The sequence below is a fragment of the Molothrus ater genome, chromosome 2, assembly GCF_012460135.2.
Source record: "Molothrus ater isolate BHLD 08-10-18 breed brown headed cowbird chromosome 2, BPBGC_Mater_1.1, whole genome shotgun sequence".
Taxonomy (NCBI): Eukaryota; Metazoa; Chordata; class Aves; order Passeriformes; family Icteridae; genus Molothrus; species Molothrus ater.
In genome coordinates this window covers 7,846,206-7,868,954 of record NC_050479.2, presented here as the reverse complement: position 1 = coordinate 7,868,954, position 22,749 = coordinate 7,846,206, and the positions used below count along the sequence as shown (strand labels likewise).

Below are 22,749 nucleotides of genomic sequence, written 5' to 3'. Positions count from 1 at the left end.
CAGAGAACCAGGCTCCAAACTTCTTCCATCTCTTTCATTGTCTCTCACTTACCTTGTTGCCAGGTGCTTTGGTTTTAACACCACAGAACTCCTGCATAAACTCTTTCTTGGACCATCTTTTTCTACCTCATCCCACTTTGTCAGCTGTGAAATATGTCTCCTTTCCATTATTTACCTCCTTTGCCCAAATGGGATCACAGAAGGGTTAGGGTTGGGTGGGACCCTAAAGATCACTCAGTTCCAACCTTGGTGCCATGGCCTGGGAATTTTCCACTAGACCAAATTGCTCAGAGCCCCATCCAGCCTGGCCTTGAGCACTTCCAGGAGCAGGAACTGCACCTCTCTGAGCAAACCTCTCTGGGATCATCCCTCTGGAGGGTGACAGTGTGCATGCCAGGACTTGTGGGACAGCAGGAAACCTGTGGAAACTCACAGGAAAGCAGGAACACAGTCCCAGGACCTCTGTGATGTCCTGCAGCCTTTTGCTCCATGTTTGTACAGCATCTAGGGAAGTAGCATCTTATCTGAATTGCCTTGCAAATCCATAGGATTAGCCATGGGAGCAGGGAGGTTTAACTGTGTAATTCAGAGTGATGCTAATGAGAGCTCAGAGAGGGCATTTCATAGTGCTCTCTTAGGTCTTCTTCTCTCCAGGTCTCACCTGTGAGCTGTGAGAGTGTGGCTGACAAACTGTAACCAGATGTTACAGAGCTGAGCAGAAATCCCTGTCTGGGGAATAAACAAGCAGTGTTTTACACTTTGCTGTAGGAAATTCAGGGATTAGCTAAGGCTGTGTTTTAAACCTCCTCCATAAACAGACTCCAGCTGTGGCAGTCCTGGGATCTGAGCCCTCTTGCTCCAAGCTGCTGTGCCAAATTAGAAACAGGCTTTTTCCTGGGCAGGCTTTGGTTTGTGAGTGTGTTCTGACTTGGCAGAAACCCAGTTGTTTAAAATATTCATTGAGCCAGCTGTGAACCTGCACAGGCCCGTGGTGCAATGAGTGACCACAGGAGCCACCAGAGCCTCAGCCAGTGCTGGTGTCAGGGCTCACAGCTCCAGCCCAGGCCAGCTATGAACCCCTCATCACCCTCACCTGTCACAGCTGAGAGATGGAGGTACAGCTTCTTCTAGGAGATAAAAGACAAAAGGAAGTAAAATCCATCAGCAGCCTGGAAATGCCTTGCAGTGTTTGCATTGCAGTCTTCTATGTGCTAGGCTAAAATAGGACATGTCTGTGTCTAGCTTAACAGGGACAGAGTCCTCCAGTGACCTTCCTGGACTGTAAACCTCAGACTGGATCATGATGTCTATTCACAGGTATAGAATCAAATGTTTGGTCCAAAAGGCTTGCTGCCAATTTGCTGTGCAGGCTGTTTGATTAAATCTCAATATATAATTTTCCCTTTGATGGAAAAGAAAAGGCCATCCCTTACAACAAACCCCTGCGTAGTGTATTTGTGACAGCACAAGTTAGGCAGATGAATAACAGTGTTTGGAGGAAATTTCTGTAAGCTGCTTAGTGGTTACAAGAGCCAGTGCTGAATTACATGTGCCATTTGTCCAAGTGGAGCCACTGCTGTGTCCCCCTTTGCCCCACACACAGCACCACAGACACACTGCCTGCATGGCTGGGTACCAATGATGCCACTTCTCTTATTTAGGGATGATTATCTGCATCTTTCACTTGGCCTTTCATGTCAGTCCCAGGTGAGAGCACTGAGTTTTCCAGGCTTATCAGTGGATTAAAGCTGGCAAGAAAGTAAAAAAAAAAAAAACCCAATAATTTCTTCTTAGCTAGCTTATGATAGATAAAGGAACTCTGAAGTATTTCTATTTCTCCCCAAATAGGGAACTGTTTCCTGCCTTTCCTCTCAGAAGAATATGGTGTGGGAGGTCTCAGAAGTATTAAATTATTTTTACTTAATCAGGAAGACAAGAGTCTTGGAGCCTTAATAGAGACATATTTTCCTCTCAACGCTTCTCAAACATTTGAGCTACATCAGATTTAATGATACAGGAGTTTTAAAGGGGCTGAATCAATCACTGCTTTTCATTTTGCTCAAGTGACATGCTGGTGATAAAGCTTCTGTTAAAAACCTGGTAGACCTTTCAGGAAAAAAACAGCATTAAAACCAGACTGAATTCACTGTGTTTGAAACACAGCAGTGGAAAAACATGTCTCAATTACATAAATGTTACTGTTCAGCACAAGAATGTCAAATGTGCAGGAGGTTCTTGGAGACCTTGGTTATATTCAGTAAATATATTCAGTTACTAGTGGTAACTTGGAAGACAGGAGCAGGGGAGAGAAGGAGGGATCACTGAGCAGAAAGCTGACAGGGGCTGCAGCTGTGCAAGCATGGCTTGGCTGGCTGGAGCTGCAGCATGGAGGCTCTGGCAGGTCACAGCACAGTTTGTTCTTTCTGATTTAGGAGTCCCACACTTTGAGCATGTCCTGGCTTTGCTGTGTTAATGGCTTTGAGTGCCCAGGAGTGTGTGCATGTCTCATCAGGGGTCAGTGTATCACCAGTGTCAATCATGGGGCAGCAGCTCTCTGCACACACTGCTGCATTCCCACCTGCTCAAAAAGCTTTTGCTTTGCAAAATGCAGAGCCAGGGCTGTGTCACTGCCCTCCAAATGGGACCCTGAAGGGAGCAGTCAGCAGATAGAAAGGGCACAAGAGATTCTCATTGCTGTGGGCAGTCAGACCAAGCTTGTGGTGCGTTGCCAGGTGAACATTGCACCCTGTATTTCCAGCCCAGCTCAGCTCAGGTGCTGTTAAGCCCGGAGAAGGAAAATAAATAAAGCAATATGCTTGCATGTACTGCTAATACATCACATCCTGTTTATTGCATAGAACTCCTCCCACCCTATTAATAAAACGTCCCTAAGGTTTCAAAGTGAAAACTCAGCAGCTGCTGATGCAAAATGACAAGAGCAGAGTGATGGTGCTTTATACCACGCACAGATCAAGACTGAAAGCTTTATTTACATGCTGCAAAGCTGTTTGCACAAGGCCTTACCCACTTTGGAGCATGAGAAATCCGGCGGTGAAACAATTCAGTTGTGTTACAAAATTGAAAATCCTTCTAAAGACTTAAGGCATTAAGTGCTCTTTGTGTGCTGCTGTATTACATTCATAAAATACCCAAGCCTGGCTCTAATGGGCTGTAAATGAACTCTTGGTGAAAAATATATCAAAATAAAACTACAGGCAGCCTGAGAAAATGCCTTCCAGGTTCCTCATAAAGACTTCATACTAATTAGCAAAGCCAGTCCCAGGGAGCACATAACAGGCTTTTTACACGAGGCCTTGCAGATACTGGGATGTTACTTTATTTTTTGCAGTATCAGTATTTACACCAGCTGTGGCTTTAGCGAAAGAAACGCAAGAATTTCTGTGAGAGCAAGGAAACGGTATCATTTACAACAGAAGATAAACAAAATTGCTACTACCAGGAAAATGGGAAGTCAGAGCTGTGTGGGCTGAATTCTGTCCTTATTTGGCTTTGGGGAATTATGTGATTTTATTCTATGACTCAGAGTTGTTCTTACAGCATTTGCGTCATCCAGAGAAGTTGAATCTGCATAAGACCCATCATGTTCCAGGAGACAATATTTTGTTCTGTAATGTGAACTGGCTAGCAGGCACTGACAGGTCTCATGTTTAGCTTTATTATTATTGTTATTGTTGTCATTTAAGCATAAACTGCAAGATGTCTCAGAGCTATCAGTTTGTGTTACTGCAGCAAGTAAGTGCAGTATCAGGGAAAATCCTAATACTTGGAGAATCATTTTACAAATCAGCAGCAGTGAATTCCATTTGCTTTCAGTTTGCCTCCTTTGACCTCAGTTCACATGTGGAAAAACACAGCCTGTGTCTGACGTGGATAATGGAACTTCCCTGCTCAGTTCCACCCGGATCTCAACATATTATTTCACTTGCAGAGCCTCACCCATTATAGGTGCCACAAGTCAGCCACTGCCCTGAAGTGCAAATGCTTGTGTTTTTCCATCCAGGAGGCTGGTTAGAGAATTTGGCACATAATGCTGCAATGAGTTGGCAGAACTGAAAGTAGGTGAGCTCAGACACTGGTCTGAAGAATGCAGCAAATCCAAATTTAGGGCTCTGGAGGCTGGATCACAAGAGCTGCAGCCCTGTGATACAAAGTGCTGATCTGATACTGGCTCATTCTGCTCGTTCAGATGTGCTCTACTGTTTCTGAGAAGTTATTTTTGTGCTGGCAGGCTTTGTGAGAGATCAGGTGGTGTCTGCCCATGAGGCTCTGTCTTTCTGCAAGGCTGGAGATCATTTCTCTTCCTGCAGCTGCCTCAGAGCTGTCATTAACTGTCTGACACTGCTCTGGCTAATTAGCAGTGAGGTTGTGTGCCTGCACCCAGCCTGGGGCATCCTGGCAGCTGTGGAGGAGCCTCACCCCCATCCACTGCTTCCACTGCTCAGGACACAGGAACAGCTTGGGCAAGGCTGAAATCCAAAGCAAAATGAGTTTGTTTTCTTGTTCCCAAGGGTGGGACACTCATCTTTGACCCCTCCTCCTTTGTGGAGAGCGCTGGCATTGGACTTTGACTCCAGTTCCCTGTGTTGCTGCTTTGGCACCAAGTTTGGGCCTGAGGGTGCATCGTGGTCCTGAGGGCCATTCCTATAAAGCAAACTTCCTTCTCTCTCACCTACTAATTTTTTAAAAAAAATTCTCTAACAGTGTTTTGCTAGTGGTCTGCTTTTGGCTTTTGCTTTCTGGTGGCTCAGGTTATGTCAGAACAAACGGGGACATCTCTGCAGCCTGGGAGAGGGAACACTGCAGTAATTTCCTGCTCTCTGTCTCTCCCCTTGTGTCCAGAGGAGAAGACAATGAAGCCTGACATGATTATCAGATAGCTCATTAACTGAATCCCATCAGAAGTGGTCACTCTGCAAATTCTTGCTCATTCAATTCCCCCATTTAATTAATTCCTCCCCTAGGAATTATCAGCTCACATTAGAGGCAAGTTACCTGTTAATTTTCCATTTGATAATTAGTGCTCTTCTAGGCCTTAGTTAGGCTTTCTTGCCTTATGTCAGATTTGATCAAAAGGAGACACCTGAGCCTTTGATTTGTGTTCCTGCTAATGTCAACATTTCCCCTTCTATGTGTGAGCTCAGGCTAAGGCAGGGTCTGACAATGCCCAGGAACCTCCTGCACAGAGGGTTCCCTCCCCACTTCTGCTGGGGGCACTTTGCATGGCCTGGGAGAGACAAAAGGCAAAACACCCACCCCAAAATGATTACAGTGCACCCCTGTGACCTTTGCAGCTTCTGCTCTGCTGGTGCCCAAGGCCTCTGAGCGCTGATTTTTTATCTGCCAGGGGCAGAGGCCTGCAGGGGGTGGCAGTGCAAGGGCAGCATGGAGGGCTGTGGTGGTGGATGGGGGAACCCTCTTGGGCTCTGGCTCTGCCCCCGAGGCTGCTGCTGTATTTTATCTACAGATTTGTTCCGTGCAAAATGCAGAAGCTGCCCAGGAAACAGAAGGCGCTGCTTCCCCCGCCATCCCCCCGGAAGTGTTTGCAAATCCCTTCTCCTCTTTCTGTGTGCTCCTGCCAGAGGCTGCTGGCACTTTATTCATTTCACTGCTCAGTGTCATGGTTTCAACTATTTATTCATTTCACTGCTCAGTATCATGGTTTCAACTATTTATTCATTTCACTGCTCAGTGTCATGGTTTCAACAGGAGGGGGGGATAGTCCCCTTTTGATCTGTGCTGGCCCATGCCTTCTGTTGGTGGGACACTTCTCCAGGGGAAATAATGGGGCGGGTTTGGCTCTCCTGGAGCTTGGACCTGCTGCCCTTGGGGCTCTGCTCCCCAGGCAAGCACTGAAAAAGCTGCTGGTTGTCCATCCTGGGGCTGGTGTCACTGATGGGGAGGGTTTGCTGTGCTGCACAGTCTGTCCTTGCACCCTCCCAGGGCAGGGAAAGGCTCAGTTCACGGCTGGTGTGGGACAGAGCTCAGAGCACTTGCTGGGGAGGCTGCAGGGCTGGGCTCCCTGCAGGAAATGAGGTTTGAGAGCAGGGTCCCAGTGATGCCAGACAGAGCCTGTTTGGACTGGACTGCTTGGTCATGAACAGGCATGATGGACAAAAGGCAAAGACCCTGCAGATTTTGTCATGGAAAAGTGATGGGCACATTCCAGGCTTGGATAAATAAAATGTTTAGATCTCCTTGAGGTGCTGCCTGGGTCTCACAAAACACTCCTGATCAAACATTCAGGCCCAGAACCTTGAGGATGTTTCAGCATCCGTGCTGCTGACATTCCCTGGCATACACTACATCCTTTTTAGTGCCACCCAAACACAGGTGCTGCTGCCTGGCACAGCCCCAGAGCTGCAGGTGAGGGTCTCAGGCAAGGTGTGTCCAGATCTGGGCTTTGCTAGCACAAGCCAACCTCTCTGAACTCTGTCAGTGCCCTGGCTGCTCATTCTGCTCCCCAGGGGATGCTGCTGCCCACTGAGTTGTGTGTGCTCTTCTTCTCCACAGCCTGAGCTCAGGCTGGTGCTGCAGTCCTTAGCTGGAGACTCTCAAGCACCTCACAGCCAGCTTGAGGCCCTGGTGGGGTCCCCCAGGCTCGGTGGGATGCTCTCTCAAGGCACCCACTGAGCATCTTCCCCAAATAATGGTCTGAGAGCATCCCAGCTTGGTGCTTTCATTCATTGCTTCCACAGTCTGCTCCTTATTTTGCAAATTTGAAACTGCACCAATTGCAGCCCCAAGCAGCAGGGTTTCCCTTTCCAAGGGAAGCATTTCTGTAGCACTGGTGGGTCCATTGCTCTGGTGAGAGAGAGACTGTAGAGGCTGTCACCAAGGGCACCTGAGTGGCTGCTGTGAATGCTCAGAGTGCCAAGGAGAGAGAGGGGATGGTTTGGATGCCCCAGAGGTGCTGCCCTATGTGGCCCAGCAGCTCCTTCCCCCTCCCACACCCTCAGGTGCCAAATGTATCTCCTTTGTACAGTCCAGTGAGGCTCAGGGAAGTGTGAAAGTGCTGTTGAAATCAAAGGGAAATTATAATCATGGTGAGAAATTCTGGGTGGAACACAGGTTTTTTGAGGGCTGTTGTATCTTGCAGAGCCCTGGTGTGATTTATTTTTAATGCTGAATGCCTGGCCCTCCATCTCATTTCCCACCTGTGTTGTTTACCCCCTCATTTACTTGTTTCCCACCATAAAAGGTGGGCAGACACTCTCTATCTCTGTTATAACTCAAACTGGGCACTGTAGCTCCAACAGCTTGCTGCTACACACTTGTGGCTAAAGCCCAGCTGTTGTGGCACAGCTTCTCTGGCAGGAGCACAGAGGGTTTCCCCCACCTGCCTGCATGAGCCCAGCACAGCCTGCATCCCTGGATGCAGCCCAGAAATGGTCAAGGGATGAGCAGGCTGTGGTGCTGCTGCTGTTAAGCTTGCAGGAGTGGAGCTTTCCCTTCCCCTTGCCAGTTGCTGGGTCTGGGACTCAGCACTGATTCTATCCAGGAGTGTACTTGCCCTGCTGCACAGGAGCTGCATCCTCTGCCACCATCAATTTGATGTCTCAGAAAAAGGTGCTAAACTCCTTGTGCCTCAGGTAATGTCACAGACATCTTTTATGAAAAATCCTTTCCTTAGGATTTTTCCTCCTGAGAAGCTGAGGGCCCTCAGGAACAAAATGTAACCAATGGTTATCTACAGCTGTGGGATGCAACAGCTGGATTTTGATTGGTCTCATGTGGTTGGTTCTAATTAATGGCCAATCACAGTCCAGCTGTCCAGACTGTCTCAGTCAGTCACAAGCTTTTGTTATCATTTCTTCTTTTTCTATTCTTAGCCAGCCTTCTGATGAAATCCTTTCTTCTATTCTTTTAGTATAGTTTTAATACAATATATATCATAAAATAATAAATCAGCCTTCTGAAACATGGAGTCAACATTCTCATCTCTTCCCTCATCCTAAGACCCCTGTGAACACCACCACAAGGTAACCAGGCCTTCTGCAGCTGGCAGGAAACAGAGTCTTTTGCATGAGCAGAAGTGCTGTACTTCTGTGATCCATAAATACACCCCAGTGTGGGGGATCTGCTGTCTTTGCCATGTCATGGCTGTGGGGGCTTTTTTTGGCAACAGCCAGGGTTGGGATGGAGGAGGAGGTGTCGGCAGCCCATAAAAGCCCAGGCAGGGAACGAGTGGGAAGCAGAATATGTGGGTGTAAATGTGAGCTTATCTCCTGCAGTGGCTGTCCCCTCCCACCCCCAAGCTCTGCTAGCTTTAATCATCTTAGACCCGTGCAAAAACTCTGCACATGTCAGCTGCAGGATGTTTGAGCAGCTGAATTGCTGAGCTGCAGGATCTAAACCCCTTGAGTTTGGGCTTTGTGGAGGTGGCAGACAGCTCCCAATGGCCACAGCCCCTGACCCCAGTGACTGCTCCCTCCCCCTCTGGTGTGCCCTGGAGCAATGAGTGTTTCACATCTGGGCTTGATATATTCAGAGAATGCTCAGCCACTGCATATTCAGTAAGGCATGATAAGTTCATTTAACAAATCTTCCACATCATCTGTGAGTGTACACTGCTCTAACCTCCTGTTTAATGTGCTGATTATTGTACTATTGAAGTTTATTTCTGATTTGATGCTTTCCTCCTTTCCTGCCTGCCAGCATCTTTGACAGACAACAGAATTCTATTTCAGATCTGTACCAGGTAATTGTGTTTGCTTGGCATGTTGCAGTGCTCCTTGTTACTTTGCATTCAGAAGTGTTACTCAGGCAGGGCAAAGTGCCATGGCAGGTGGAGTAAAATCACATTGCAGCCCAGCTGTAGCCCCCAGGTCCCTTCCTCCAAGACTCCCAGGGCTTGTGGTTCATTCTCCCAAGTATTTAACCTGGCTACAGAGCAGGATCCTGACATAAATGCCTGGGTTAAGCAGAGACAGGTAAAGTGATGAACCTGACCCAAATATTGACTCTATACAGGGGTGAGAAGGTGGCACTCATCCTACCCTGGAGGTGGGAGAGATGAATTACCAGGAGGTAAATAAAGTGTCTGGTGAGTCCTGGGAGGGCTGTTGGCTTGGATAATGGATGGCCTGTTGTGCCTTTACTGCAGAAAGGCTTTTCCAAAAGGTGTTTGCAGAGCTGTGCTCAATTCATTGTGCATTGCCTGGATGTGGCTGTGGAGGATTTTGTTAGGATGAATGGAGCCATGAGCACTAAGGGAGAGTTAAGCAGAACTCACTGCCATGTCCTTGCCTTCCTGTGTGCACTGTGCAGGCTGCCCAGGAGATCACAAGGAGCTGCAGCAGCCTGTGGGAAGCATGGCACAAGGACCTCAGCAGGACATGAGCAGCTCCCTGCCATTGTCCTGGCTGGGAGTGGGAGCCCCAGACAAAATTTACTAGAGAAACCCTGCCACTGAGCCATGAGGTGCAGAGAGGACCTCCTTGCTTTTTAAACTTCTCAGAGAGGAGCCTGAAGGTGGCTGGATCCAATCTTAGCCTCAGACTGTCAACAGTTCAAGTAACTGTGACCTGAAAAATTTAAAGATGGATTTAAAGATGGCAAAACAGATATATGTTTATATAAAACAAATTATTCATTATGACAAATGATTAGACAAAAGGTCTTAATCAGAATTACTAACTACACAGAATAAAAGCTGAAAGTACTAATAATTATATAGCATAGTGCACTAAATTAAAGCAATTGTATTAAAGGTAGCAAAAAGAAACAGTTACTAAGTAGACATTGATGTAACTCACCATACCAACACAGAGTGGACAGGTCTCTTTCTCTTAACATTGAAGACCAACCTTGAGGGCCATCCTATTCAAGGGAGAATATCCAAATGCAGTCCAAAAAGTCAGAAGAACCTCCTATATAGAAATTGGACTGGATTTTTAGAGTGTAAAGGGGCTGACTGTCAGTCACATGCTGCAGGCCAGTTTAGCAGCTTATCTGCCAAAGCTTTGCCTTACTGTCAGGATGTCCATTTGGGCTTGGTGTGCCAGACTGAGTTTCAGCATAATTCAACACCAAAGCAACACATAGGACCCCTCTCAATCCACCCTGATAGATTGCAAATAGAACATTGTCCACTGAGTTTTTGACCACATTCCAGGTCAAAACAGGAGGGGGTGTGGGGGGAAAGCATCCTGCCACAATTGCACAGGATAGAAATGACTCCCCAGATGGGCTGGAGCAGAGCAGAGCAGCTCCCCAGCTGCTGGGAAATGCACCAGGAGCCCACACTCCCCCAGGGCTCCCCGGCTGTGACTGCCCACATCAGTGGCACCCTCGGGTGGCACCTTCAGCAGGGAGGGCAGGCTGAAGGTCCAGGTGCTACCAGTCTTGGATATCCCCATCTGCTGTGTGACACGGGAGCAGCAGCTGCTCCTTGGGTGCACTCTGGATTCCAGTGATGCCCTGCTGCACATGAGGGCTGCTCAAAGGCAGGAGGGAGGGCAGGGCTCCCCTCACCCTGCAGAGGAAGAGGATGCAGCCCTGTTCAGGCTTCAACAGCAGCAGCTTTTCCCTGAACAGAGAACCCTGAGCACAGCTGGCCAGTTTTAATCAAAGCCAAGAGTCACAGAGTGGATGTGGGAAACATGGATCCAAGTCCCTCTTCAGTTCTGATTAATGCAGACCTGAGCCCAGCTTCCCTCCCCTTCCCCAGGACTGCTCTGGGTATTGAGGAGAGTTACCCAGCAGCCCAAATGATGTTGTTTTTCAGCACTGCATCCATACACACATCCTGCAGTGGGGAGCAGGAACTTGCTTCCATGGCAAACACCCAGCCCCTCACTGCAGAGCAGCCCTCACTGCTCCTTTCTTGCTGGAAATGTTTGATTGGCATGAGAGAGACATGAAACCACATCTGCAGGATGGGCTGGGAGAGACCTTGTGAGCTGATGTAAAATCCAGTGGCCTGGACAGACATGGAGAGGATCTCTGTCCTGCTCTTAGCAAGCAGTGAGAGGATTTGACCTTGGTGGAGCTACACTCCATGCCCAGGGCTCCTTGTCCTCTTTGTGTGGGGTCTGTGGTGTCTTACAGAGCTGCTGGCAGAGTTTGGGCTGGCAGATGAGTGCACTGGCTGTGCTTTGCTGTGCACTGCATCTGCTTCAGGCTGCCTACCCTAGAGTGTGCTGTTCCCTTTCAGAAATGCTCCTGCTGCAGCTGCTCCTGCAGCACGGCTTGGCCATCAGGCACCACCCGGGCTGGGGCTGAGATCTGGTGCCCAGCTTGACCGTCTCTTCTTCCTGCTGCTTTATTTGCTTTAATTCATCACTTTCCACGTGATTAAGTGGCTTTTTGGTGGCTATTTCTTGCCAAGTGCTGCTGCTGGCTGCTGCTGGCTGCCTATCTCATCCACAGACCAGGTGGTGAAGAATTCTCCTGCAGGATTGCTCCTGCAGGCAGCTGCCAGCTGCTGTGCCCTTGGGCTGGATTTGGGCATCGTGAGGTGCTCTCAGTCCACAGTCAGGTGTCCATCAGGAACCTGTCCCCACTCAGGCCACTCTGTGATGGCAGAGATGATGTGTCTGTGTGTGTGTGCTGGGGACATGGCTCAGGTGGGATGGTGCTGGGAGCTTGAGGCCCTCCTTGCTGAGGATACACAGGGAGGACCTCGTGGGGGAACCACAGGAGCTCTTCTGTCCAAGGGATGTCTTGAAGTGGTGTTGGTGTTCTGCAGGGGGGGGAGCAGGAGAAGGCAGGCTGGCAAGGACAATGCCTGGGTGTGGGAACCCAGAACACCCCTCTGGCTGTCCAGGATGGCCAGGACCCCTGCCAGGGGGCTCAGAAGCTCTGGCACAGAGCCCAGAACATCTGTGGGTTTGATTATGACCCGTGGAGCAAATCACCAACCTTAGATGAAGATCAGCAAGCCACAACAGTTTAGGCAGAATAACAGTGAAGTTATCACGGGGTGGAAAAGTAGACTTTGGGGTTTCTGGTGTGGGGGTTCAGGGGGCAAGATGGAGGGAACTGGACGTGTCCAGCCTTTCTCCTTCTTCTTCTTCTTGGCCTCCATCTTCTGCTGTGATGTTGGCACTTACAGATTGGTTTAGAGTAGAAGCTCAGTGTCTAATATAGGTGATAGGTATTGGAAAGTAATTGTAAACATTGTACACGTAGTTTTTAGTATAAAGACATAACACTGCCCCAGGGGCAGGCAGAGTGCCTGGAACTGTCTTGCTGAGCAGACCTTGGCAGGACAGGAGAAAGAATTTTATAGATAAGATACAATAAACAACCTTGAGACCGAGAAATGAAGAGCTCTGACTCCTTCTTCAAGCGCCAGGCTGGGAAAAGAGACTTTTAACATTTCTCAGGGTCACTCTGACAAGCCAGAAGCACCAACACCTGGGCAAAGTTTGGTGGCCTCAGTCTACACAAAAATGAAACCCCTGCCTGCAGATGGAAATCTGTCCTCTCTTCAACTCCTTGCTCTCAAAGTCCTGGTTGGCTCCTCAGCTGCTTCTGCAATCTCCTGTGAGCAGCCACATCCCACGTGTACCGAGTATTTCTGGTGGCAGTGCAGGCTGTGCTGCAGCTGCAAACCCCAGAACAGCCACACTGGTCCATCCTGTCTGCTCACAGCTCTGTGATCCTACCACAGGACACATCCTCTCTGCCCCAGCTCACCCCAGCCAGGGCTCTGTGACCATCCTGTGTGCAGCCTGGTCCCACAGGCAGTGCTGACAGCAGGAGCTCTGCCAAGAAACGCTGAGGCAGCTCCTTCAAAGGTCACCCTGGTGATTATGAGCACAGGAAGGGCTCAGATGTGACACAGCTGTGGCTGGGAGATGAGGGGAAGTGTGCACTGAGCTGTGACTGCTCTTACAGGAGCTCAGGAAACCAAAGCCTGCAGAAGGCAAAGGGGCTCGGGGCTCTGTGGCACGAGGACCTCACCCCAGCACTGGTCCCATGAATGCAAGCAGCTGGTAGAGATCAAACCCAGGGGAGTGGAGATGTTCAGCCACCAGAGTCAGGCAGCAGCTCTGCTCCTTCACTGCCCAGCACTTGGCTGGATGTGCTGGGATGTGCAGTGCTTGGGTTCCAGCCAATCCAGCACTGGTGTCATCAAAGCTGCACGTCCTTGGCTGTCTTGCCATCCTGTCAGAGAAAGTGAGCCCTGCTGAGGGCCATGGTGGTGCCCACAGGGAAGTGGCCAAAGTGGGTGAGATGAGACCTGTCACCTCCAGTTAGGTAAAATGAGTCCCACCAGCTGTTCTTGGACAAACTTGGAAGAAAACAGGAGTATTTTAATATGCAAGCAGTGGTCTCCAGTGATAATTTAAAATAATATCAATGTATATTAGAGATAGGACATACCTACAGATTCTTAAGTCAGCATCATATTAAATGCCTCTGGCCATGAAGACATGGGCTTTTAGAAGCAATCTTTGTGCTGAGTCTGCACAGGATTGCCCTGCAAGGCAGACTTGTCCTCACCCCCAGCTGGTGAAGCTGTGCCAAGGTTTATGTCCTCACAGCACACAACTCTGGAGCAGAGTGGGTTCCTTCAATGAGGACCCAATTCTCCAAATTCTTTTGGTGGAAGATGAGATATAAACATCTATTGATTTTTTTTTTTCCAGTGGCAGCATATCTCTGCAGCTTTCTGGTCTTGCTCCACTGCTCTGTTTACCACTGGCTCCTCAGAGTTTCCAGAGATGAAAAAGAGCAGGATCGATCATAAGAAAGAACTCTTGGTGGCAAAAAAAATTTAACAGCATAGGGCTGCAGTAGCACAGTCTGTGGCTTCTGACTCTACTTCCAGCCTGGCAGCCACAGCAGCTTCCCAACATGAGCATCTCTAGTGTGGTCAACCCTCAGCATTAACCAGCCACGAGTCATGCTCTAAATAATGCTGAGATGTGGTTTAGAGCTCAAGTTTGTTTCTTTAGAGAGTACATGCTGTGTCCTTTATGTACACTATGGTATTTAAGTTTTCCTACCTAAGATGACAAGAAACTTCTCCTTTTCAGGCCTCTTTCTCACATTGTCATGCCCTTTCGGGGCCAGGGGTTATCAGGAAATGAGTCAGGAGTCACCAGAAGTTCAAGAGGGCACGAGGTGCCTGCTTGGTGCACCTGCAGTGCTCTGCTGAAGCCACTCCCAGGGCAATACTCCCTGACTTTCCTGGAAATAGGGACCTCATCCCAGGGCAATGCTCCCTGACTTTCCTGGAAATTGGGACCTCATTTGCCTCCCAATCCCTGCTCCCCAGCCTCCCCCCAGCACATGCTGAGATGTTCTCTGTGCCAAGGGCTGGAGGTGTGCAAGGCTGCTGCCCATGGGTGGTGCAGAGGAGCACAGGGCTGTGAGCTGTGGAGCTGCTGCTGCTGCTGCTGGGCGGGCAGGAGCTCTGGGTGTGCCAGCACTGCTGAGGCTGGGGCTGGGAGGGCTCCTGGTGGGGCAGGACAGAGGCTCTTCCAGCTGTTTGACCTCCAGCCACAGCAGGAAATGCAGAGTGGGGCTGGGCTGGCTGCAGTCGCTGCTCTGTGTGTGGGGTGGATGCTGATGGCACAGCTGCTGGCAGAAGCTCCTGCAGGAGCAGATGCTGTCTGTGCAGCTCTCTGGTGAGGCTGCCTGCTGCAGCAGCTCTCTCAGAGGTGTTCCCTGCCTGCTTTCCTCCACTGCTTCAGCAGCATCACCTCTCAGCACCGGGGCTGCTGATTCTGCAGTAGGCACTCACTGCCACTGCCCCTCGCCCCCAAAAGGGGCTGCTGAGGTGCTCACGGGTCATCAAAGCCACCAAGGCCCAACCCACCAGCCCCCCCCACCTGCTGTGCACAGCAGAGGGTCCCAGTGCCCTTCATTGGGAATTGTGCTGGTCCTGCAAGCTGCTCCTCTGAGGGAGGTGGTTCTGCTGATCACAGAAACACTTCCCAGGGCTCAGTGGGCCTTCATGTCCCATCCCTCCAGCCCTTCTACGTGCACATGGAAAAGGAGCAGTGAGGCACAGGGGAAGCCCCAAAAGCTCACAGTGAGATTTTGTGGTGCAGACCAGCCCCTCCATGTTCCCTGTGAGCAGGTTTAGTGCTGCTGTGTAAACCCAGCTGCAGGTCTAATCCCTGGGGAGCTGCCAGCTCCTCTGACACCAGTTTGTCCCCAAATCCCACACACCCTCCTTGCTCTCTGCCTTCCCCCTTGCCAACAGCATGTGTGCACCTGGGGAGGGACATTCCTGGTACCCCTGATAAGGCTCTTGCAGATACTGGGGAAGAAAGAAGTGGGAATAGCACTTCCTCCACCTCCCCTCTCAGTTTCTTCATGGCTGAAAGTTCAGTCATCTCCTTTCTGTGATCAGGGAGTTGTGGCTTCCTGGTATTCCCATGGGAGCCAGGGCTTCCAGAGCAAACATCAGCTGCCCCAGCACTGCTGAGGACACAGCTGGTGCTGGTTCTGGTTCTGTCACCACAAGGTCTCCAGCAGCTTCAGCTCTGTGCTGGAGGCTGCAATGTGCCTGTCTGTGGCTTTGCAAATCTCTTTCCTCGTCTGCAAAACAGCGCCCTGCAAAGCACTGAAGTGCAAAGCTGGAGGGTTTATTACAGCAGGTGGTGGAGAAAGGCTTAAAATCTAAAATACAGCTGAAATCTGTGCTCCATGGGTCACCCCCTGCCCTCCAGCCTCACCCCAGCACAGCCTGCTTACAGACTGTTGGGACAGACAAATTTCCTGAGGTGCTGACCAGATGCCTTAAGACTGAGGGAAAGCCAAACCAAAATAAACCTGATGTAGCTGGGTGCTTTAATTTGTGGAAGAACTGTGCAACAGCAGGCTGAATATTTCTTGCTGTATCAAGCATAAATTCATCAGGTATTCCATTTCCTGGGAAAAAAAAATAAAGCAGAATAATTCACTTGGAAATAAAGAGTGGGGCTATTTTTCCCTCTGACACGGTGAATGCAATTACCTAAGGCATGGGAGGCTGAGATAACTCACTGATTCAGCCCCCACTCTCCAAAGAAACCATCATCATTCTGTCAGAAAAGGCTTTAAACTCCAGTTCACATCCTGAATGCTAAAACATCACCACATACAGAAGCTGTCCTTATGATTTCCATGCACCAGCTGCTGCATCACAAGGAAAACACACTCAGAGACAGGCCAGAATTTATTATTGTCGAGGCCAGTGCAAGCTCCCTGTGTTTGCTGGCCCTTTTCCTGATGCTGTTGGTGTCTCCTTGTCCATCAGGAGCAATGTTTCCTAGTGAAACAAAGCCCACTGGCACCCTGTATAGTAGTGTGTGAGCCATGCTGGGGCTGGGAAAATGTGCATGGGGGTTGAGAGTCTCGAGCTGTGTCTGTTTGTTGCAGACATCTTTTATGAAAAATCCTTTCCTTAGGATTTTTCCTCCTGAGAAGCTGAGAGGCCTCAGGAACAAAATGTAAACAATGATTATCTGCTGCTGTGGAATGCAACAGGTGCATCTGGGATTGGCCCATGTTGGATGTTTCTAATTAATGGCCAATCACAGCCCAGCTGGCTCAGACAGAGAGCCCGAGACAGAGCCTTTGTTATCATTCTTTTTCTATCCTTAGCCAGCCTTCTGATAAAATCCTTTCTTCTATTCTTTTAGTATAGTTTTAATGTAATATATATCATAAAATAACAAATCAAGCCTTCTGAACCATGGAGTCAGATCCTTGTCTCTTCCCTCATCCCAAGACCCCTGTGAACACGGTCACATCTGTTTGTAGAGCTCAGTGCAGGCAAGCCATAAGCCTGTGATTGCCCCCAAATTTAATTCCATTTGGGCAGCACTCTCCCACCTCTTCTGCCATTACATAATGGGGAGCAGAGTAATGACTTTCAGCAATACTGTTTGAGTGGCAGCAGTCCAATTCTGGACTGTATTATTTTTTTTAATGGTGGGGGGAGAGCAGGTTGGCAGAGGGGAGGAAGCATCCGTTTGTTTCGTCTGCAATCCCTGTTTCACTCTGGGAGCTTTAGAGGACAGACACATTCTTCCATCTCTGCTAATCCTCCTCTGATACAGAGGATTTTCCTGCCATTAAATGATAGCTTGTGAGAAAAAAATGCCAACTTTTCAGGGACTGACTCATGTGGCTAAGGGCAGCCTCATGAGCAGGAGGGAGGACACAGCCACCTGCCTGGCCAGGTAAGAACGCATCCTGTCGGGATTTCTGTTGGGAATTTTGGTTTCCACCATTTAATGCTGAGCTGGTTACACTCCTCTGTACCAGCACCTATTTCCTGGGGATAGAGCCAGTCCCTTACTGTTGGTGATCCTTTCCCACCTCAGATGAGAGGAATCTGCCTTTGGCATGGCTTGTGGGAAGGACGCAGATGAACTCCTGAAAAGCAGTGGCACAAAGCTGCAGGATTCCCTGAGAAGGTCAGTGGTGGAAGACAGATACTCACCAGGAAGGTGCTGGGGACTTCTTCAGTTTGAAAGTGTGTGAGAGAAGAGCGTTTTCCTTCATCTTCCTTTCTAAACATAGATCTTTTTGTGGAAAAATGATGCAGGGAAATGACAGAGGATGAAACCCGTCTCTATTCTTCCTGTGTGCTTTTAGATCCCTTAAGTTTGCTTGCCAGACCTGAAATGCCAGTAGAGAATAATCAAGGTAATGTTTGCCATCGTTCTAACTGGTGAGTATACTCTTATTCTGCATTATCCAGTAGTGGATTAGACAGATCATTTGGAAAGGTGGTGGTTAAATATTCAATTATTGTAATCATTGTCTCTTTACTCTTCTTAAGACCTGCAACCTTTATTTTTTGTTTCTTTTCCTTTGGTCTCTCACTCTTTCTTCCAAATATTGAGTTACTGTAGTATTTAAAAGAGTGAAAGATATCATCCATGGGAGGTGATTTTTTTATTCTTTAATGTCACAAATGTTTTTGACCTTACTGCTCTATTTCACACATCTCATTCGAGTGCTCAAGTGTGTCACTGAGGGGCTGAAAGCTTCCAGCTGCTGCCCTTTTTTAGGGAAGGGGAAGGAGTGAGGTGGGAAAGATGGGAATGTTTCAGGCTATGTTGATCAGAGGAGATCTCACAAATGGGGAAGAGCTGATCTCTTTTGCCCTGAGCAAAAGCTCTCCCAAGGGTTAGGTGCAGTTCATGTGGAGGATTTTTTCCAACTTCTTTTCCAGGGGAGAGAGGGGAAATTGCCCATTGCTGAGGGGTTTCTCTGAGCTCCTGTTGCTGGGGGGATATTTTCTCATTGGATGGTTCTTACACTCTTGCTGTCCACGTCCCACACATTGCAAAATGCTCTTGTAAACAGAGATCTTAGAAGCCTGCTATGAAAAGCCCCTAGCAGAAGACCCCGATTTGGCACTTGTGTATAAGGAAAACAGGCTGGATATGGCTTGGGGCAGACATTTCCTTTATTGAGTGATAGAGGGGAAGCAGGGGGGAAGGAGGGGATCTGGTTATCAGCAGGCTCATTCCTACACTGCCCACCATGGGCACAGCAGTGGGTGGAGGTCTGCTCTGAAGGCCAGGAACGTGACTGAGCTTGGGGCAGCTGGAGCTTGCTCAGGACAGCCTCACCCATGGGACAGCCCATGCACAAATGCCCCTCTGGATGTCACCCTGAACCCACACAAGGCTCCCTACCAGCGGCAACCCTTGCATCCATCATTTTCCAGACAACCACCTGCAGCCAGACATTTGGGAACAGGCAAATCCTTAATCTGTCTGGCCCTGAGTTTATGTAACAGCCTAACAAAAACAACATATGCCCCTGCTGACAGGCAGAGGGTGGGCTGGTGCAGAGGGGAGCAAACAAGGCAGCCCCTGGGCAGACTGCACAAAGAAAGAGCAATCTGAGACCAGCTTATTGTTCCTCTTCTTGTCCTTAAACTCCAGCTGTTATCAGGAGGATTGAAGGGGACTTTCCTTTAGCTGTGGCTCTTAGATAAGGGCATGGGGAAAAGGGGAAGAGCAGACAAACAAACCTGACAACCTGTCTGAAATCCTTTCCACCTCCCAGAGTCCTTCACTATCATTTATCCTTGAAGTGATGTTGTTTTGCTAATTCTCCAGTCACAATAGTGTGCCCAGGCATGATGAGACCTGAATTTTGATGAAGAGGCCCCAGCTCATCCTTTTGTGATGCTCTCTGTGTATCTGAATACCTTTCCTACATGCAATAACCAGAATGGTTTGAACAGACCCAGGCTCCAGGGCAGCTCCTGGGTTGATGCCCTTCAGCAGGGACTTGCCCAACAACTGGTTTTGCAAGTCTCTTCTACACAGGTAGTGTAAAACTCCTAAATACAGCCCCATGCATGTTGTCTTTAGAAAGGATGGAGGAAAGGCAGAGCAAGTGCAGCCCAAACTATCGTTTGTCCTGTACATTAAAGCCTTAAGGACTGCAAAATTAAAACTTGATGCTTGCTGAAGCTGATGCTTCTGGGCATATCACCTCACAGGCCTGTCCTGTTAAAAATGCCCATGGGAATGCAGCTGTAGTGGGCAATCCCTGTGCTGCCAACCACAGGGAGAGGCAGCTCAGCTGCTGGGAGCTTCCCCCTCTGGACACTCAGCAGGAGCATGGGGGAAACCCCCCTGATCCCAGCAGCACAGTAGAGGTGGCTGTTGGTAAAGCTGTTGGTGTCTCATGTTTTGCTGAAAAAAAAGAAAAAAAGGGTTGTGATTGTGTGGGAGCTAATAAACTGCAGCAGAAAACTAGTCAGCAGCAATAGCACCATTTTGTGCTTGTGACTACACAGAGGTTGCTGGTGTGGCTGCTGATTTTGTGGAGGAGGAGGTAGGGTGTGTCTGGGACAGCAATTAAGGAAACTGCCTTCAGTTCTTCTCTCTAATGAGTTTATATTCATGGAATCAGAGAAAGGAAGGGACCTAAAGGATCATCTCATTCCAGGCCCTCTACCACGAGCAGGGACACCTTCACTAGCCCAGGTTTCTCAGAGCTTCATCCAGCCTGGCCTAGAGCACTGCCAGGGCTGAGGCATCCACAGCTTCTCTGGGTACCCTGTGCCAGGGCCTCACCACCCTCACAGTACAGAATTTCTTCCATATATCTAACCTAAATTCCCTCTCTTTCAGATGGGAAAAGCATTTTGAATTAAAAAAAAAAAAAAAAAATCACTTTTCAGATTTTTTTTTGACTGGATTTTTTTTCACTGCAAAAACCCTGTCTGTGGAGGCTGATGTCTCCCAGTCCTTTTGCTCCTTTTTGCTCTTCTTTCAAGAACCTTCTTCTCTTCCTTGTTGTTCACCCACCTGTGTGGGACTAACCTGGGAGGAAACCACAGCCTTGCACCTCCCATGTCAGGCTGATCAAGGACAAAGTGGCTGCTCCCATCAAACATAAGGCACTATGGTGACTCTTGAGAACTGGCAAAGTAGCAAAAACTGCTGGAGATGCAGAGTTTCTCATCTATGATGAGATCATGAAGCCAGCAGTTGAACAATATCTCTTAGTTTGTTTTCACTCACGCTGTTTCCCACACAGTGGGAAAATGTTTTCAAACACTCATTTCATCTCCTTGAGAGCTGAGAGTTCCCCTTCCAGTGCTGCACCAGCTCATGGCTCTGGTGGAGAAAGCAAGGAAGGAAGGAAGGAAGGAAGGAAGGAAGGAAGGAAAAGAAAGAAAAGATGAATTTGGCACACTTTGGGCAATTAATTGATCTCCCCTGCCCATTGCCAGACTCAGCATACACTGCCATCCCCTTTTCCACACCCAGGAATGCTGTAACCCCCCCACAGCTGCTGGCCTTCAATGCATTTCTGCCTGCTCCCTGGCCAAACCATGTCCTCATCAGGCAGCAGAGAGAACCCAAAAGAGACACTTGAGAAACACTGAATTCTAGGTGAGCCCCCTCTTGGGGAGAGGGATTAATCAGTCTGTGTTCCAGGTGACATATTCTCAGCAGGTTTAGAAAGTCCAGAAGATTTTTAGGAATTTTCCACAAGAGCTCCTCAGTCAGCACTGGTGTACAGGTGGCAATTAGCTTGGCTAGAGGGGAGGAAAAGAGAGTGTGATGTCTTTTTACTGCTCTAATTAATTTGCTAATGATGCATTCTTTTCTCTGTGGGGTGGCAGTGATCCTTTGGCTCCCACAGGTGCACGGGGCATGGGCCTGTGTGCGCTCCTGCCCTCCCAGCTGTGTGTGCACCCCGGAGAGGAGCTGCTCCGTGCGCTGCGACCGCGCCGGGCTGGGCCAGATCCCCAGCGAGTTCCCCTGCGAGGCCTCCTCCATCAACCTGGATAAAAACAGCATCAAGTTCCTGTCTGAGAGGGCCTTCGGGACGCTGCCTTCCCTCAAGTCCCTGTCCCTCAACCACAACAACATCTCCTTCATCACGCCGGGCGCCTTCAAGGGGCTGCCCAGCCTGACGGAGCTGAAGATGGCCCACAACGAGTACATCCGCTACCTGCACACGCGCACCTTCACCGCGCTCCGGCGCCTCGTCAGGCTGGACCTGGCCGACTGCAACCTCTTCAACATCCCAGACAGGATCTTCATCGAGCTGCCTGCTCTGCAGGAGCTGTTCTGCTTCCAGAACAACTTCCGAAGGATCCCAGGCGCCATCAGGGGCATGGAGAACTTGACCCATGTGTACCTGGAGAGAAACAGGATTGAAGCGGTGGCCTATAACTCCCTGCAGGGCCTGACCAAGCTGAAATACCTGAATCTGCAGGACAACAAGATAAATGTCATCCACGAGCGAGCTTTTCAGGGCTGTCAGAGGATGGAGTACCTGTACCTGAATGACAACTTGATCGCTGAGCTTCCAGAAAACTCCTTTGATGGCCTGAGGCACCTAAAGATGCTCAACCTGGGGGGGAATTTTCTCAGGAACATTTCCAACACCTGGTTCCGGGACTTGGGGGAGCTGGAGTTCCTCTACCTGGACCGCAACAGGATCAGCTACATCGAGGAAGGGGCTTTTGAGAACCTCACCAGCCTGGTGGCTCTGCACTTGAACAGCAACAACCTGACGACGCTGCCCTTCTCCGTGTTCGAGCCCGTGTACTTCCTGGGCCGGCTGTACCTCTTCCGCAACCCCTGGGAGTGCGACTGCCGCCTCGAGTGGCTCAAGGAGTGGATGGAGAACTACAGGCTGGTCAGGGACATCCCGTGTGCCTCCCCCTCCTCGGTGGCTGGCGTCGATCTGACGGACGTTCTCTTCGAGAGGTCTCCTGAAGGTTTCTGCCTGGACCCGGAGGAGCTGAACGTCACGTCCGAGCGGCCGACCCCCAGCGAGGAGCCTTGGTCCACCACAGAGAGCAAGTTCAACAGCCTTATCTCCAAACTCCTGCTCCACATGGGCCTTCCTGAAGAGGTGGCAAACGCCACTGAAGTGTACAGTAACAGCACGCAGCCGGACGGACAGACTGAAGGGGTTTCTTCCGGCGTGGGGGAGGACAGAACCGAGGCTGACTCCTGTTCCTTGTACCTCCCAGCACTTTTGGCAGTGATTGTTCTGCTGTGCAAATAATCCAAGGGCTGCATGGAGCAGGGGTTCTGCTTAAGTGTTAGACCCTGCACCTACTTAGTCATCAGAGTGGGCCTCTGATAGGTAAAGGGCTCCAAACTCTTCCAGGTTGGATTTGTTGGATCTGCCTCCAGATTCCCCTGGGAGCTGGTGAGATCTGGGTCCCACTCTGGGTGACAAACCTGCCCTGTGGGTGTCCCAGAGCCTCCTGGATGCTCACAGGGAGATGAGCAGCACTAAGGCTGAATTTTGCCCACAGATGTGTGATGTTCCTGC

The 22,749-nt window shown here is 49.6% G+C and overlaps 1 protein-coding gene across 1 annotated transcript; it reads left to right on the top strand.

Annotated features, from left to right (window-relative positions):
• Positions 1 to 17,622: 17,622 nt before the first annotated feature.
• Positions 17,623 to 22,542, top strand: NYX (nyctalopin). Its single transcript, XM_036388006.1, has 2 exons — positions 17,623 to 17,644; positions 21,077 to 22,542. The coding sequence occupies exons 1-2, from the start codon at positions 17,623 to 17,625 to the stop codon at positions 22,474 to 22,476; spliced, it is 1,422 nt and encodes a 473-aa protein (XP_036243899.1). The 3' UTR covers positions 22,477 to 22,542.
• Positions 22,543 to 22,749: the final 207 nt, after the last annotated feature.